Raw genomic sequence first — 17,612 nt, 5'->3', positions numbered from 1 at the left:
GAGGTACTGAGGGAGGGTCACACTGTGGGAGGGGTGGTACCGAGGGAGGGTCACACTGTGGTGGGGGGGGTGGTACTGAGGGAGGGTCACACTGTGGGAGGGGTGGTACCGAGAGAGGGTCACACTGTGGGGGGGGGGTGGTACTGAGGGAGAGTCACACTGTGGGAGGGGTGGTACCGAGTGAGGGTCACACTGTGGGGGGGGGGTGGTACTGAGGGAGAGTCAAACTGTGGGAGGGGTGGTACTGAGGGAGGGTCACCCTGTGGGGAGGGGTGGTACTGAGAGAGGGTCACACTGTGGGAAGGGTGGTACTGAGGGAGGGTCACACTGTGGGAGGGGTGGTACTGAGAGAGGGTCACACTGTGGGAGGGGTGGTACTGAGAGAGGGTCACTGTGGGAGGGGTGGTACTGAGGGAGGGTCACACTGTGGAGGATGGTACTGAGGGAGAGTCACACTGTGGGAGGGGTGGTACTAAGGGAGGGTCACACTGTGGGAGGGGTGATAATGGGGGAGGGTCACACTGTGGGAGGGGTGGTACTGAGGGAGGGTCACACTGTGGGAGGGGTGGTACCGAGAGAGGGTCACACTGTGGGGGGGGTGGTACTGAGGGAGGGTCACACTGTGGGGGGGGACTGAGGGAGGGTCACACTGTGGGAGGGGAGGTACCGAGGGAGGGTCACACTGTGGGAGGGGAGGTACCAAGGGAGGGTCACACTGTGGGAGGGGTGGTACCGAGGGAGGGTCACACTGTGGGAGGGGTGGTACTGAGGGAGGGTCACACTGTGGGGGGGGTGGTACTGACGGAGGGTCATACTGTGGGGGGGGTACTGAGGGAGGGTCACACTGTGGGAGGGGCGGTACCGAGGGAGGGTCACACTGGGAGGGGTGGTACCGAGGGAGGGTCACACTGTGGGACCCTCCCTCGGTACCAAGGGAGGATCACACTGTGGGAGGGGCGGTAGCGAGGGAGGGTCACGCTGTGGGGGGGCGGTACCGAGGAAGGGTCACGCTGTGGGAGGGGTGGTACCGAGGGAGGGTCACGCTGTGGGAGGGTTGGTAGCGAGGGAGGGTCACACTGTGGGGGGGGGTGGTACCGAGGGAGGGTCACACTGTGGGAGGGGCGGTAAAGAGGGAGGGTCACACTGTATGACGGGTGGTACCGAGGGAGGGTCACACTGTGGGAGGGGTGGTACCGAGGGAGGGTCACACTGTGGGAGGGGTGGTACCGAGGGAGGGTCACACTGTGGTGGGGGGGGTGGTACCGAGGGAGGGTCACACTGTGGGAGGGGTGGTACTGAGGGAGGGTCACCCTGTGGGGAGGGGTGGTACTGAGAGAGGGTCACACTGTGGGAGGGGTGGTACTGAGGGAGGGTCACACTGTGGGAGGGGTGGTACTGACTGAGGGTCACACTGTGGGAGGGGTGGTACTGAGGGAGGGTCACACTGTGGGAGGGGTGGTACCGAGGGAGGGTCACACTGTGGGAGGGGTGGTACTGAGGGAGGGTCACACTGTGGGGAGGGGTGGTACTGAGGGAGGGTCACACTGTGGGAGGGGTGGTACTGAGGGAGGGTCACACTGTGGGAGGGGTGGTACTGAGGGAGGGTCACCCTGTGGGGAGGGGTGGTACTGAGGGAGGGTCACACTGTGGGAGGGGTGGTACTGAGGGAGGGTCACACTATGGGAGGGGTGGTACCGAGGGAGGGTCACACTGTGGGAGGGGTGGTACCGAGGGAGGGTCACACTGTGGGGGGGTGGTACCGAGGGAGGGTCACACTGTGGGAGGGGTGGTACCCAGGGAGGGTCACACTGTGGGGGGGTGGTACTGAGGGAGGGTCACACTGTGGGAGGGGTGGTACTGAGGGAGGGTCACACTGTGGGAGGGGTGGTACTGAGGGAGGGTCACACTGTGGGAGGGGTGGTACTGAGAGAGGGTCACACTGTGGGAGGGGTGGTACTGAGGGAGGGTCACCCTGTGGGGAGGGGTGGTACTGAGGGAGGGTCACACTGTGGGAGGGGTGGTACTGAGGGAGGGTCACACTGTGGGAGGGGTGGTACCGAGGGAGGGTCACACTGTGGGAGGGGTGGTACTGAGGGAGGGTCACACTGTGGGGGGGTGGTACTGAGGGAGGGTCACACTGTGGGAGGGGTGGTACTGAGGGAGGGTCACACTGTGGGAGGGGTGGTACTGAGGGAGAGTCACACTGTGGGAGGGGTGGTACTGAGGGAGGGTCACACTGTGGGAGGGGTGGTACCGAGGGAGGGTCACACTGTGGGAGGGGAGGTACTGAGGGAGGATCACACTGGGGAGGGGTGGTACCGAAGGAGGGTCACACTGTGGGAGGCGGTACCGAGGGAGGGTCACACTGTGGGAGGGGCGGTACTGAGGGAGGGTCACACTGTGAGGAGGGGCGGTAGCGAGGGAGGGTCACACTGTGGGGGGGGGGGTGGTACCGAGGGAGGGTCACACTGTGGGAGGGGTGGTACCGAGGGAGGGTCACACTGTGGGGGGTGGGCGAGGGAGAGTCACACTGTGGGAGGGGTGGTACCGAGGAGGGTCACACTGTGGGGGGGGCGGTCACTGTGGGAGGGGTGGTACTGAGGGAGGGTCACCCTGTGGGGAGGGGTGGTACTGAGAGAGGGTCACACTGTGGGAGGGGTGGTACTGAGGGAGGGTCACACTGTGGGAGGGGTGGTACTGAGGGAGGGTCACACTGTGGGAGGGGTGGTACTGAGAGAGGGTCACTGTGGGAGGGGTGGTACCGAGGGAGGGTCACACTGTGGGAGGGGCGGTACCGAGGGAGGGTCACACTGTGGGAGGGGTGGTACTAAGGGAGGGTCACACTGTGGGAGGGGTGATAATGGGGGAGGGTCACACTGTGGGAGGGGTGGTACTGAGGGAGGGTCACACTGTGGGAGGGGTGGTACCGAGAGAGGGTCACACTGTGGGGGGGGTGGTACTGAGGGAGGGTCACACTGTGGGAGGGGTGGTACCGAGGGAGGGTCACACTGTGGGAGGGGTGGTACCGAGGGAGGGTCACACTGTGGGAGGGGTGGTACCGAGGGAGGGTCACACTGTGGGAGGGGTGGTACTGAGGGAGGGTCACACTGTGGGAGGGGTGGTACTGAGGGAGGGTCACACTGTGGGAGGGGCGGTACCGAGGGAGGGTCACACTGTGGGAGGGGGTACCAAGGGAGGGTCACACTGTGGGACGGATGGTACCGAGGGAGGGTCACACTGAGGGAGGGGTGGTACCGAGGGAGGGTCACACTGTGGGAGGGGTGGTAGTGAGGGAGGGTCACACTGTGGGAGGGGTGGTAGTGAGGGAGGGTCACACTGTGGGAGGGGTGGTACTGAGGGAGGGTCACACTGAGGGAGGGGTGGTACTGAGGGAGGGTCACACTGAGGGAGGGGTGGTACCGAGGGAGGGTCACACTGTGGTACGGATGGTACCGAGGAAGGGTCACACTGTGGGAGGGGCGGTACAGAGGGAGGGTCACACTGTGGGAGGGGCGGTACCGAGGGAGGGTCACACTGTGGGAGGGGCGGTACCGAGGGAGGGTCACACTTTGGGAGGGGTGGTACTGAGGGAGGGTCACACTGTGGGAGGGGTGGTACTGAGGGAGGGTCACACTGTGGGAGGGGTGATACCGAGGGAGGGTCGGTACCGAGGGAGGGTCCCACTGTTGGGAGGATGGTACTGAGGGAGGGTCGGTACCGAGGGAGAGTGACACTGTTTAAAGGGTCGGTACCGAGGGAGAGTGACACTGTGGGAGGGGCGGTACCGAGGGAGGGTCACACTGTGGGAGGGGTGGTAGTGAGGGAGGGTCACACTGTGGGAGGGGTGGTACTGAGGGAGGGTCACACTGTGGGAGGGGCGGTACCGAGGGAGGGTCACACTGTGGGACGGATGGTACCGAGGGAAGGTCACACTGAGGGAGGGGTGGTACCGAGGGAGGGTCACACTGTGGGAGGGGTGGTAGTGAGGGAGGGTCACACTGTGGGAGGGGTGGTACTGAGGGAGGGTCACACTGAGGGAGGGGTGGTACCGAGGGAGGGTCACACTGTGGTACGGATGGTACCGAGGAAGGGTCACACTGTGGGAGGGGTGGTACAGAGGGAGGGTCACACTGTGGGAGGGGCGGTACTGAGGGAGGGTCACACTGTGGGAGGGGTGGTACTGAGGGAGGGTCACACTGTGGGAGGGGCGGTACTGAGGGAGGGTCACACTGTGGAGGATGGTACTGAGGGAGAGTCACACTGTGGGAGGGGTGGTACTAAGGGAGGGTCACACTGTGGGAGGGGTGATAATGGGGGAGGGTCACACTGTGGGAGGGGTGGTACTGAGGGAGGGTCACACTGTGGGAGGGGAGGTACTGAGGGAGGGTCACACTGTGGGAGGGGTGGTACCGAGAGAGGGTCACACTGTGGGGGGGGTGGTACTGAGGGAGGGTCACACTGTGGGGGGGGACTGAGGGAGGGTCACACTGTGGGAGGGGAGGTACCGAGGGAGGGTCACACTGTGGGAGGGGAGGTACCAAGGGAGGGTCACACTGTGGGGGGGGGGTGGTACTGACGGAGGGTCATACTGTGGGAGGGGTGGTACTGAGGGAGGGTCACACTGTGGGAGGGGTGGTACTGTGGGAGGGTCACACAGTGGGAGGGGTCGTACTGTGGGAGGGGCGGTACCGAGGGAGGGTCACACTGGGAGGGGTGGTACCGAGGGAGGGTCACACTGTGGGAGGCGGTACCAAGGGAGGATCACACTGTGGGAGGGGCGGTAGCGAGGGAGGGTCACGCTGTGGGGGGGCGGTACCGAGGAAGGGTCACGCTGTGGGGGGGTGGTACCGAGGGAGGGTCACGCTGTGGGAGGGTTGGTAGCGAGGGAGGGTCACACTGTGGGGGGGGGTGGTACCGAGGGAGGGTCACACTGTGGGAGGGGCGGTAAAGAGGGAGGGTCACACTGTGGGAGGGGTGGTACTGAGGGAGGGTCACACTGTGGGGTGGGTACTGAGGGAGGGTCACACTGTGGGAGGGGTGGTACTGAGGGAGGGTCACACTGTGGGAGGGGTGGTACTGAGAGAGGGTCACACTGTGGGAGGGGTGGTACTGAGAGAGGGTCACTGTGGGACGGGTGGTACTGAGGGAGGGTCACACTGTGGAGGATGGTACTGAGGGAGAGTCACACTGTGGGAGGGGTGGTACTGAGGGAGGGTCACACTGTGGGAGGGGTGGTACTGAGGGAGGGTCACACTGTGGGGTGGGTACTGAGGGAGGGTCACACTGTGGGAGGGGTGGTACTGAGGGAGGGTCACACTGTGGGAGGGGTGGTACTGAGAGAGGGTCACTGTGGGAGGGGTGGTACCGAGGGAGGGTCACACTGTGGGAGGGGAGGTACCGAGGGAGGGTCACACTGGGAGGGGTGGTACCGAGGGAGGGTCACACTGTGGGAGGGTTGGTAGCGAGGGAGGGTCACACTGTGGGGGGGGGTGGTACCGAGGGAGGGTCACACTGTGGGAGGGGTGGTTCTGAGGGAGGGTCACACTGTGGGAGGGGTGGTACTGAGGGAGGGTCACACTGTGGGGTGGGTACTGAGGGAGGGTCACACTGTGGGAGGGGTGGTACTGAGGGAGGGTCACACTGTGGGAGGGGTGGTACTGAGAGAGGGTCACACTGTGGGAGGGGTGGTACTGAGAGAGGGTCACTGTGGGACGGGTGGTACTGAGGGAGGGTCACACTGTGGAGGATGGTACTGAGGGAGAGTCACACTGTGGGAGGGGTGGTACTGAGGGAGGGTCACACTGTGGGAGGGGTGGTACTGAGGGAGGGTCACACTGTGGGGTGGGTACTGAGGGAGGGTCACACTGTGGGAGGGGTGGTACTGAGGGAGGGTCACACTGTGGGAGGGGTGGTACTGAGGGAGGGGTGGTACTGAGAGAGGGTCACTGTGGGAGGGGTGGTACCGAGGGAGGGTCACACTGTGGGAGGGGAGGTACCGAGGGAGGATCACACTGGGAGGGGTGGTACCGAGGGAGGGTCACACTGTGGGAGGCGGTACCGAGGGAGGGTCACACTGTGGGAGGGGCGGTAGCGAGGGAGGGTCACACTGTGAGGGGGGGCGGGAGCGAGAGAGGGTCACACTGTGGGGGGGGCGGTACCGAGGGAGGGTCACACTGGGGGGGGCGGTACCGAGGGAGGGTCACACTGTGGGGGGTGGGCGGTACCGAGGGAGGGTCACACTGTGGGAGGGGCGGTACTGAGGGAGGGTCACCCTGTGGGGAGGGGTGGTACTGAGAGAGGGTCACTGTGGGAGGGGTGGTACTGAGGGAGGGTCACACTGTGGGAGGGGTGCTACTGAGGGAGGGTCACACTGTGGGAGGGGTGGTACTGAGAGAGGGTCACTGTGGGAGGGGTGGTACCGAGGGAGGGTCACACTGTGGGGGGGTGGTACTGAGGGAGAGTCACACTGTGGGAGGGGTGGTACCCAGGGAGGGTCACACTGTGGGGGGGGGGTGGTACTGAGTGAGAGTCACACTGTGGGAGGGGTGGTACTAAGGGAGGGTCACACTGTGGGAGGGGTGATAATGGGGGAGGGTCACACTGTGGGAGGGGTGGTACTGAGGGAGGGTCACACTGTGGGAGGGGTGGTACCGAGAGAGGGTCACACTGTGGGGGGGGTGGTACCGAGAGAGGGTCACACTGTGGGGGGGGTGGTACTGAGGGAGGGTCTCACTGTGGGGGGGGACTGAGGGAGGGTCACACTGTTGGGGGGGGGACTGAGGGAGGGTCACACTGTGGGAGGGGAGGTACCAAGGGAGGGTCACACTGTGGGGGGGGGTGGTACTGACGGAGGGTCATACTGTGGGGGGGGTACTGAGGGAGGGTCACACTGTGGGAGGGGTGGTACTGTGGGAGGGTCACACTTAGGGAGGGTCACACTGTGGGAGGGGCGGTACCGAGGGAGGGTCACAACTGTGGGGGGGGGTACTGAGAGAGGGTCACACTGTGGGAGGGGAGGTACCGAGGGAGGGTCACACTGGGAGGGGTGGTACCGAGGGAGGGTCACACTGTGGGAGGGGCGGTAGCGAGGGAGGGTCACACTGTGGGGGGGGCGGTACTGAGGGAGGGTCACGCTGTGGGGGGGTGGTACCGAGGGAGGGTCACGCTGTGGGAGGGTTGGTAGCGAGGGAGGGTCACGCTGTGGGGGGGGTGGTACCGAGGGAGGGTCACACTGTGGGAGGGGCGGTAAAGAGGGAGGGTCACACTGTGGGAGGGGTGGTAGCGAGGGAGGGTCACACTGTGGAGGGGTGGTTCTGAGGGAGGGTCACACTGTGGGAGGGGTGGTACTGAGGGAGGGTCACACTGTGGGGTGGGTACTGAGGGAGGGTCACACTGTGGGAGGGGTGGTACTGAGGGAGGGTCACACTGTGGGGTGGGTACTGAGGGAGGGTCACACTGTGGGAGGGGTGGTACTGAGGGAGGGTCACACTGTGGGGTGGGTACTGAGGGAGGGTCACACTGTGGGAGGGGTGGTACTGAGGGAGGGTCACACTGTGGGGTGGGTACTGAGGGAGGGTCACACTGTGGGAGGGGAGGTACCGAGGGAGGGTCACACTGTGGGAGGGGTGGTACCGAGGGAGCGTCACACTGTGGTGGGGGGGGTGGTACTGAGGGAGGGTCACCCTGTGGGGAGGGGTGGTACTGAGAGAGGGTCACTGTGGGAGGGGTGGTACTGAGGGAGGGTCACACTGTGGGAGGGGTGGTACTGAGAGATGGTCACTGTGGGAGGGGTGGTACCGAGGGAGGGTCACACTGTGGGAGGGGTGGTACTGAGAGATGGTCACTGTGGGAGGGGTGGTACTGAAGGAGGGTCACACTGTGGGGTGGGTACTGAGGGAGGGTCACACTGTGGGAGGGGTGGTACTGAGGGAGAGTCACACTGTGGGAGGGGTGGTACCGAGTGAGGGTCACACTGTGGGGGGGGGTGGTACTGAGGGAGAGTCACACTGTGGGAGGGGTGGTACTGAGGGAGGGTCACCCTGTGGGGAGGGGTGGTACTGAGAGAGGGTCACTGTGGGAGGGGTGGTACTGAGGGAGGGTCACACTGTAGGTGGGGTGGTACTGAGAGAGGGTCACTGTGGGAGGGGTGGTACTGAGAGAGGGTCACACTGTGGGAGGGGTGGTACAGAGGGAGGGTCACACTGTGGGAGGGGTGGTACTGAGTGAGGGTCACACTGTGGGAGGGGTGGTACTGAGGGAGGGTCACACTGTGGGAGGGGTGGTACCGAGGGAGGGTCACACTGTGGGGGGGGTACTGAGGGAGGGTCACACTGTGGGAGGGGTGGTACTGAGGGAGGGTCACACTGTGGAGGATGGTACTGAGGGAGAGTCACACTGTGGGAGGGGTGGTACTGAGGGAGGGTCACACTCTGGGAGGGGTGGTACTGAGGGAGAGTCACACTGTGGGAGGGGCGGTACTGAGGGAGGGTCACACTGTTGGAGGGGTGGTACCGAGGGAGGATCACACTCTGGGAGGGGTGGTACTGAGGGAGAGTCACACTGTGGGAGGGGCGGTACTGAGAGAGGGTCACTGTTGGAGGGGTGGTACCGAGGGAGGGTCACACTGTGGGAGGGGTGATACCGAGGGAGGGTCACACTGTGGGAGGGGTGGTAGCGAGGGAGGGTCACACTATGGAGAGGTGGTTCTGAGGGAGTGTCACACTGTGGGAGGGGTGGTACCGAGGGAGGGTCACACTTTGGAGCGGTGATACGGAGGGTGGGTCACACTGTGGAGGGGTGGTACCGAGGGAGGGTCACACTGTGGAGGGGGAGGTACCGAGGGTCACACTGTGGGGGGGGCGAGGTACCGAGGGTCACACTGTGGGAGGGGTGGTACTGAGGGAGGGTCACACTGTGGAGGGGTGATATGGAGGGTGGGTCTCTGTGGGCTACATTCTATATTGGAGGGAGGGCTGTTTAGCTGTCTGTTTTATAACTCCAAACAAGAAAAAGGATACAGGTAATTTTTTATTTTGTGTTTCACCTTTAATGCTCCTGACTTCTTTTTCACAAACTGGAGTGAAAAGGGGGAGACTTTGACATAACATAAACATCCAGTGACTCGATTGGACTCTCTCCACCCCTGGCGCTGAGTGGGATCTGAATCCGTCATCCTGCAGTGACTGAGATCCAGAGAGACCGACGAGTGCAGAACCCTCCCATTTCACTCGCTCCCCTCCCTCCATAATCTCCGCTGCCATAAAAGAGGGACCCTACACCCTCTCTACTGTCTTCCCCACACCCAACCACCTCTGAAAATCCCTCTCTAGTGTCTCATCTCCACCACCACCAACACCCACTCTATGTTGTCTCTCCCCGCCTTTTTCCCAAACTACCCATTCCTCTGGCCCGGCAATCATTGACAGCCCCTTTGTGACTCGTCCACCCCCCCAAACCATCACAGATACCCCCCAGATGTATCTTCTTTCCCCTGAACTCTCCCCCCCAACTCATTTCTCCTCACCTCCTCCGTACGCTTCCCTTTTCATCTCATCTCTCCTCCCACCACTGCAGGCAACCCCCTTTTTCCAAAGCTCTCCCTCCCAACCACTTTTAACATGCCAGTGTCATCTCCGTCCCCCTCTCTCCCCCTCACCCCTCTTCCCAGCTCCCATTGGCCCTCACCCCTCCCAGCCAACTCTGACGTACCCTCCGTGTGTCCGGACCCCACCGCTCTATCAGCAGCCATTCTGCCCCCAGCCCACGGTGACGGAGGGGGTGAGGGAACCCTGTGGCACTCCACAGGGTGAGAGTTCCTGTCACATTTGCTGGGGGTGGCGGGGCCTCCGTCACTTCCAGAAGACAACGTTCCAGAGCAGGAGCCAGCACGGGTAGACGAGCAGGGCCAGGAATGGGTAGACAATGGAACCGTAGAGGTGGTGGTCGAGAATGGCCTCGGCCACGGCCTGCAGGAAGAGCTGCCAGCACTCGAGGACGGTGACCGGGTACTCGGACAGCTCGTGATACAGGTAGATGCAGAGAATGACCACCATGGGCGGGGAGAGGAACACCAGCAACAGTGCGTTCAACACCCTGGGGAGAGAGCAGAGAGGGAGGGGAGAGAGGAGAGGAGGAGGGAGGGAGGGGAGAGAGCAGAGAGGGAGGGGAGAGGAGAGGAGGAGGGAGGGGAGAGGAGGAGGGAGGGGAGAGGTGGGAGGCGGGGAGAGAAGAGATGGGAGGGGAAATACAGGACGATGAAAGAGGAGGGGAGTCAAAGGAGAGGAAGAAGGGGTAGTGGGGAAGAAAGGAGAGAGTGGGAGTAAAAGGGTGAGGGGAAAGAGATGAGGGGAGGTTCAAGAGTGAGGGAAGACAAATGCAGCAGTAGAGGAGAGTGGAGTGGGAAGATGGGATGAGTGGAGAGACGAAAGAAGAGGGGTAGTGGGGAGGAAAGAAGAAGAGAGGAGGTTGTAGGGAGGGGGGATGGGTGAGAGATGGTGGGGGAGGAGGGAAAAGAGGGGAATGGGGAAGGGGAAGGACAAGGGGTGGGTGAGGGATGGGGATGGATGTGGGTGTGCACAAGGGAGAGGGACCATTGTAGAATCACTAATAATTGCCAGGTAAACTCCACCCCCAGAGACAGAGCAGTGACCTCCCCACCCAGAGAGTTAGAGAGCAGTGCCCCTCCCCACCCAGAGACAGAGATCCAGAGAGAGGGTATGAGAGATGGAGATAGTGCAATAGAGTGAGTTCCAGAGAGATAAAGTGACAAAGCGACAGAGAGAAAGCAAGAGGGAGATACAGAGAGACGGATACAGAACGATACAGTGAGAGAACGAGAGAGCACAACGGAGTGGGTTGCAGACACAGTGACAGAGCGAAAGAGAGATGCAGAGAGGGATTAAGAGAAATGAGATGGAGGAAGAAGAGATTCAGAGAGACAGTGAGTGAAGTGAGGAAGGGTCAGCGATACAGGGAGGGGAAGAGAGTGTGAGAACATGAGAGACCAGCCAGTGCCCAATCCACCCTCGACCCTGCTGTATAAGATCACTGCTGGTCTGACCTTTGGCCTTGACTTCATCCGTCCCATCGAGTCTATTCTGCCATTCCATCATGGCTGATTTATTATCCCTGTCATCCCCATTCTCCTGCCTTCTCCCTGTAACCTTTCACACGCTGGCTAATCAGGAACCTATCAAACTCCATTTTAGATATACCCAATGACTAGTCCTTCACAGCCGTCCGTGGCAATGAACTGCACACATTCAACACCCTCTGGCTAAGGAAATACCTCCTCATCTCTACCTGAAAGGGACGCCCCCTGAGTCCGTGCCCTCTAGTTCAAGACTCCACCACCACAGGAACCATACCTGACTTGCTGTCCCTGAAGAGTTCACAGGAAGAACACTCCAACCACGGCAGAGCGGTGGGAGCTTCCTACCCCAAGTCCTGTCATTAGATCAGATCCAGTGGTGACCTGGTGCTGGTGGAATCTGCAATCCTTTCGGGGCCGGGCGTCACGTTTAAGAGTCAGAAGCAAGCTGAAGGAAGCCTGGCTGGTGAAGGTCACCCTTGGGCTAGCGTAGTGTCCAGTCTCTTCCTACAACTCAAGCCCACCAGTCCAGGTAACAATGTCCTCCGTCTCTACTTCAGTGTTGTTCCTATAGGAGGGCTCCCAGAGAGATCCGGACGTGGCCTCACCAACATCCTATAACATCTCAAGCACTCAAAAATCGATTCCTTAAGGTTGTTATAGCTGGGGGTGGGGGTAATGGGGACAAGCTCCCACGACCTATTAAATGCTCCCAAATGGTGTGAATCTCTAACAGCCTCTGACAACCATTCCCGCTCCTGGCCTTCACGTGTGGCTTAGCTACTAAGCCCGGCGGAAACACTGAGTTCAGTGCTGACTATCAACACCCGCGTCGCCGCTGGTGCCAAACTGTATCAGTTTCTGCCGCTCTTTGGGTTCATCAGCTGCGTGGTGAGGGAGAGCCAGCTACACGGGCAACAGTCTGCTCTCCGTATCGTACTACCCAGGCTTGCGTACGTTGACAGCTAGGACACAACATCCACAGTCAACCCTGAACAACAGAGCCTCACACTCAAACCCCGACCGATGAAGGCCAGTGTGCCTCTGTTCACTTCTGTCAACACCTTTAGGGAACCATGTACCTGTACCCCAAGGACCCTCTGTTCTCCCCAGATTCCTGCCGACCACTGTCCATGTCCAACCCTGGTGTGTTTAACCAGACTGCAACACCCCACATTTATCAGAGCAATGCTGGAGGAATTCAGCAAGTGGAGAGGAATAAAGGGTCAATGTTTCATGCTGTCCTGCAGTCCTGATAAACTCAAAACGGCAACCGTTTATTCTCAACAGATACTGCCTGATCCATGGAGTTCCTGGGGAATTTTGTGTGTTGCTCAAGGACAGGCCTTTTTGGTCCATGATGCTGTACCAATCTTTAAACCTACTCTGAGATCAACCTAACCCTTCCCTCCTATGTCGGCCTCCCTTTCTCTACCGTCTCCTGTATGTGCCTTTCTCAGTTTCCCAAATGTCCCTAGTATATCCACCTCTCCTGCCACCCTGGCAGTGTTCCATGCACCCACCAGTCTCTGTGTTAAAAACAACCTACGGCTGACATCCCCCTGGACCTCCCACCAATCACCTTAAAATTATGCCCCCTGGTATTAGCCACTTTGTCTTTGGATGTCCACTCGATCAAGTCACCTCTCACTCTGTTGGAATGCAGCCTGTGGAGCCGGTGTTAGCTGATTAGGAGTTCACTGTCACCCCCCCACCCCCCGCCTCCACCCACGGTGGTGCTCACTTGTAGGGTGCGGGCTGGACCACAGCGGCAGCAGGGATCAGGCTGACGGCCAGGATGAAGCCCAGAGAGAAGTTGATGAGGGAGATGCTGCCGAGGAGAAGGGCCAGGTACAGGATGGCGATCAGCTTCAGGGTCATCCAACCCCGCTCCGTCAGCTCCATCGGCAGAGCCCTGGGGGTGATCAACACGATAAACTGAGTCACCATGGTCAAGGGATGCCCACCACTCACACCTACTGAACTAACCCACTGCCCACACCAAACTGCCCAGGCCATTGACGCCAACCCAGTGCCTACACCATCTGCACTAACTCACTGCCCACACATCAACACCAATCCACTGGCCACGCCATCCGTCCCAACCCACTGCCCACACCAACCGGCCCAACCCACTGCCCACGTCATCTGGACCCAACCCTCTGCCCACGTTGTCTACACCAACCCACCGCCCACGCCATCCCTCTGCCCACTGCCCACGCTATCCAGCCCAACTCACTGCCCACCCCCACTTCTCACACTCTCTACACACTCACCTCACACTATCTGTACACACTCATCTCTTTCTCTCTCTCTCTGTACACTCGTCTCACTCTGTACACACTCACCTCTGACTCTCTACATACTCTCCTCTCACACTCTGTACACACTCACCTCTCACTCTCAGCACTCACACCGACTGCTCATGGCTGCATACCTCTGTGTATTGTGGGGCAGGGCCAGACCAGCCACGTAGATGGCGATGGAAGTGAGGACCACGGCTTCGGTCTCGGACACGGGGAAGTGGTCAGTGGCTGTGCCCTGGCACAGCAGGGGCACATAGTAGAGTGCCAGCCCCATGGCGTGGCAGATGAAGATGGGCGTCATGGTGCTCAGGAAGCCAGGCCTCGGCTCCTGTGGGCAAATGACAGGACAGTGAGGAGTGACCGTAGGGGGAGGGAGTGTGGAGAGACTGTCAGTCCAGTCCTGACCCCAGAAACTTGACTCTGAACCAGAACCCCATGGGCAGGGTACAGTGCAGACCTCCCATGCTGCCCTTGTTTTTCACAAAACTATACAACTCTATTTACACAAAGTAAAATGTTCAATATTTACAAGATAGTGAATAAATTCAAATTGAAATATGATCACTATTGTCTATAAAACAGTCAATACCCTGTGGGGCCCATCGCTCCCGGAAATCCCCCAATGTGCCCATTGCGACCGCGTGCTCCCTCTCCAAGGACAGCCGGGCACAGACATATCCTTGGAAAAGGGCAGGCAGTTGGCCCGAGCAGCACCCTCCACCTTCTGCCACCTAGACCCGTGAATGGCCACCTCAGGCAGGCCCAGGAGATCCTCCTGTCACCCCGCCCCTTCCGAACCGGGTGCCCGTAGGTGAGGAGTGTGGGACTGAGTACAGTCACAACCTGAGGGTCCCACCCGTGCGGGCAGCGCCTTCAGCTCCGTCCACACCAGGTGTTGGTCCAAACACGCATCCGGCCGACACCCAGGAGATATAGAGTTGGTCAGCCCGCGAGCCCCCACCCCCTCTTCACCTCCTTGAGAAAGCAGAGAGGTCCGGGAAAGGCTCCACCACACATCCACCAAGTCGAAGCTTTCTGACTGATGCCTGGCCACTCTGAGGACCAGTGTGATCCCTCTCCTCCAGGGTGCAATTGAAATCAGCCCCCATGATGATGCACTCGCGATGGTCTACGGGCCCTAGCGTTCAAGACAGCTCATGGAACAGGCACATCTGCACCGGGCCGGTCTCAGGGACGTGCATTGACAAGGTGCATTTGCTCACCGCATATCTCCCGTCCCAGAGGACAGAGAGATGGTGGAATCTACCGCCATTGATGTTAAGGGTCACAACACTCAGCTTCATGGTGCATTTTACTGAGACCCCTCACCAGAGCTCCTGGACGAAGGATCGGAGCTCTCCTTCGAGCCCTCTCCTCCCTTCACCCTGTGACCCTCTCCAGGGACTCCAGGAGCCTCTTGAACTGACGCCGATCCTCACAGGTCACCTCAGCTCCCCTCCCCTTCGATTGGAGGATCACGCGGATCGACTGGACAACCCCTCTCAGACCCGACCAGTGATCAGTGGCCAACTGGGCTTTAAAGGTTTCTTTCAGTAATCCCGTAAGAACTGTCAGATCTCCTCCAGAGAGACAGGCTGTGACTCGGTGCTGGGGTCGAGGAATTCAGCCATCTCGGCTTCAAAAATGTCCCCCTCTTCCCCCTCACTGGGTCCAACGCTCTCATCCCCCTCCAGGTAGTCATCATCGACAGCTGATGTGACCACCTCACTCCTCACCCTCACTGTAGACCCCATCCCTCCCTCCTCACCCTCACTGTAGACCCCATCCCTCCCTCCTCACCCTCACTGTCGACCCCATCCCTCACTCCTCACCCTCACTGTAGACCCCATCCCTCCCTCCTCACCCTCACTGTAGACCCTATCCCTCACTCCTCACCCTCACTGTAGACACGACCACTGGCCCTACCCCGTCCCCAGGACCAGTGACAGAGGGAAGCCCCTCCACCTCTGGATCCAGAGAACCTGCCACATCCCGGGCACGAGCTTGCTGGGTCATTTCCAGCTCGACACCCTCACCCCCTTCCTGCAAACAACACTGGGAGAGTCCCCTCCCTCCTCACCCCTTAGGAATCACTCCGAGATCAGCTGGATGGGATGGTGATCCGCGGTTCCCCCAGCTCTCTTAGACGCTCCTGCGCTCGGTATTGGACCTCAATTGGGGCAACAATCTGTGAGACCAATCCCACTGGTGACCCGGTACCCGCAGGTGACCCTGTGTCACGGGGCTTTGCCCCTCCCAAGGGAGTATGCACTCCCAGTGCGCAGTCTCAAACGAAGGCGTCCATTTCCCTACACGGCCTCCTCGTCATGCTGCCGGTCACTGGCCCAGAGGCCACGTGTTCTGGAGATGTCTCCCAGCTGAGGGCCCCTGTACGACAGGGCTATCCTACAGCTCTGGGGGGGCCTGGACCATACCGGGGTTATTTTCGAACACACCTCGCCGATGGAGTGCAGATAGGGGAATGAGGCCTTGTCAGGGAGATGGGGGTGGGCGTCAGAGAGGATTACCAACTGCACAGGGCCCAGCACCAGCTCAACCTGCATAAAACCCCTCCCCACCTTTAACCCCCCGACTCAGGGCCAAAAACACACCCCTCGGTGACGTCAGTACTGCCCCTCGCACAGTGTGACCCTCCCTCGGTACCACCCCTCCCACAGTGTGACCCTCCCTCGGTACCACCCCTCCCACGGTGTGACCCTCCCTCGGTACCACCCCCCCACAGTGTGACACCCCCCCCTCAGTACCACCCCTCCCACAGTGTGACCCTCCCTCGGTACCACCCCTCCCACAGTGTGACCCTCCCTCGGTACCACCCCTCCCACGGTGTGACCCTCCCTCGGTACCAAACCTCCCACGGTGTGACCCTCCCTCGGTACCACCCCTCTCGCGGTGTGACCCTCCTTCGGTACCACCCCTCCCGCAGCGCGACCCTCCCTCGGTACCACCCCCCCACAGCGTGACCCTCCCTCAGTGTGACCCTCCCTCGGTACCACCCCTCCCTCAGTGTGACCCTCCCTCAGTACCGCCCCTCCCACAGTGTGACCCTCCCTCAGTACCGCCCCTCCCACAGTGTGACCCTCCCCCGGTACCACCCCTCCCGCGGTGTGATCCCCCACCTCAGTGTGCTTGTTGCCAGCCCCTGTTTCAGGACCGTCACTGGGGAGGTATGGGGAGTGTTGAGCATTTGGAAATGCTCAGGACTGGTAGTCGGTCTGTTTGCCATACCTCCTCCACAGCCTCGGTGGGGCACACAGGCACCTTTGAGAGTTTGATCCACAAGTCGAGAGCGTGAATATGCATTCAGGAAAACATTCGTCTCGGGACTGGACAGTGGCCTCTCCCCTCCACAGGACACTCCCGCAATTCCGCAGCTGATCCACTCCTCTGGGGTATCAGAGTGTAACAGCACCCAAACAGGTCCTTGGGCCCACTAACTCCAATCTCATTCCCTGGCATTCCCCAATACCCTCCTCAGTGCTCGTTTCAGTATGAGGGGCTCTGTCTCCCCCAGCCCTCAGGCTTCCAGATGCTAACCCCCTCAGATCCCCCTCTAACCGAAAGCAGCACATTAATTAGCAGTTAGCCTCATGCTATTTCAGCACCAGTGACCCTGGCACGGCCTGTACCGAGCTTGTACGTTCTCCCTGTGACTGCGTGGGTTTCCTCTGGGTGCTCTGGTTTCATCCCACATTCTCAAGATGAAAGGTTAAGGGGTCACACGGGGTAATTGGGCCTGTTACGGTATGGGTTAAGGGGTCACACGGGGTAATTGGGCCGGTTACGGTATGGGTTAAGGGGTCACACGGGGTAATTGGGCCGGTTACGGTATGGGTTAAGGGGTCACACGGGATAATTGGGCCTGTTACGGTATGGGTTAAGGGGTCACACGGGGTAAGTGGGCTTGTTACGGTATGGGTTAAGGGGTCACACGGGGTAATTGGGCCTGTTACGGTATGGGTTAAGGGGTCACATGGGGTAATTGGGCCTGTTACGGTATGGGTTAAGGGGTCACACGGGGTAAGTGGGCTTGTTACGGTATGGGTTAAGGGGTCACACGGGGTAATTGGGCCTGTTACGGTATGGGTTAAGGGGTCACACGGGGTAATTGGGCCTGTTACGGTATGGGTTAGGGGGTCACACGGGGTAATTGGAATGGTTACGGTATGGGTTGGGGGTCACACGGGGTAATTGGGACG

The 17,612-nt window shown here is 60.5% G+C and overlaps 1 protein-coding gene across 1 annotated transcript in view; it reads right to left on the bottom strand.

Annotated features, from left to right (window-relative positions):
• Positions 1-9,001: 9,001 nt before the first annotated feature.
• The window catches only part of gpaa1 (glycosylphosphatidylinositol anchor attachment 1), a 54,219-nt gene continuing 45,608 nt past the window's right edge, over positions 9,002-17,612 (bottom strand). The window contains exons 10-13 of the mRNA XM_063044685.1: positions 16,642-16,704; positions 13,527-13,723; positions 12,834-13,004; positions 9,002-10,092 (exon numbers count right to left, since the gene is read on the bottom strand). Coding sequence (XP_062900755.1) covers positions 9,849-10,092; positions 12,834-13,004; positions 13,527-13,723; positions 16,642-16,704 — 675 coding nt within the window. The 3' untranslated portion in view covers positions 9,002-9,848. The remainder of the gene's footprint in view (positions 10,093-12,833; positions 13,005-13,526; positions 13,724-16,641; positions 16,705-17,612) is intronic.

The sequence above is a fragment of the Mobula hypostoma genome, chromosome 3, assembly GCF_963921235.1.
Source record: "Mobula hypostoma chromosome 3, sMobHyp1.1, whole genome shotgun sequence".
Taxonomy (NCBI): Eukaryota; Metazoa; Chordata; class Chondrichthyes; order Myliobatiformes; family Myliobatidae; genus Mobula; species Mobula hypostoma.
The sequence above is the reverse complement of the archived record's forward strand: the minus strand, read 5'-3'. Positions and strand labels throughout refer to the sequence as shown.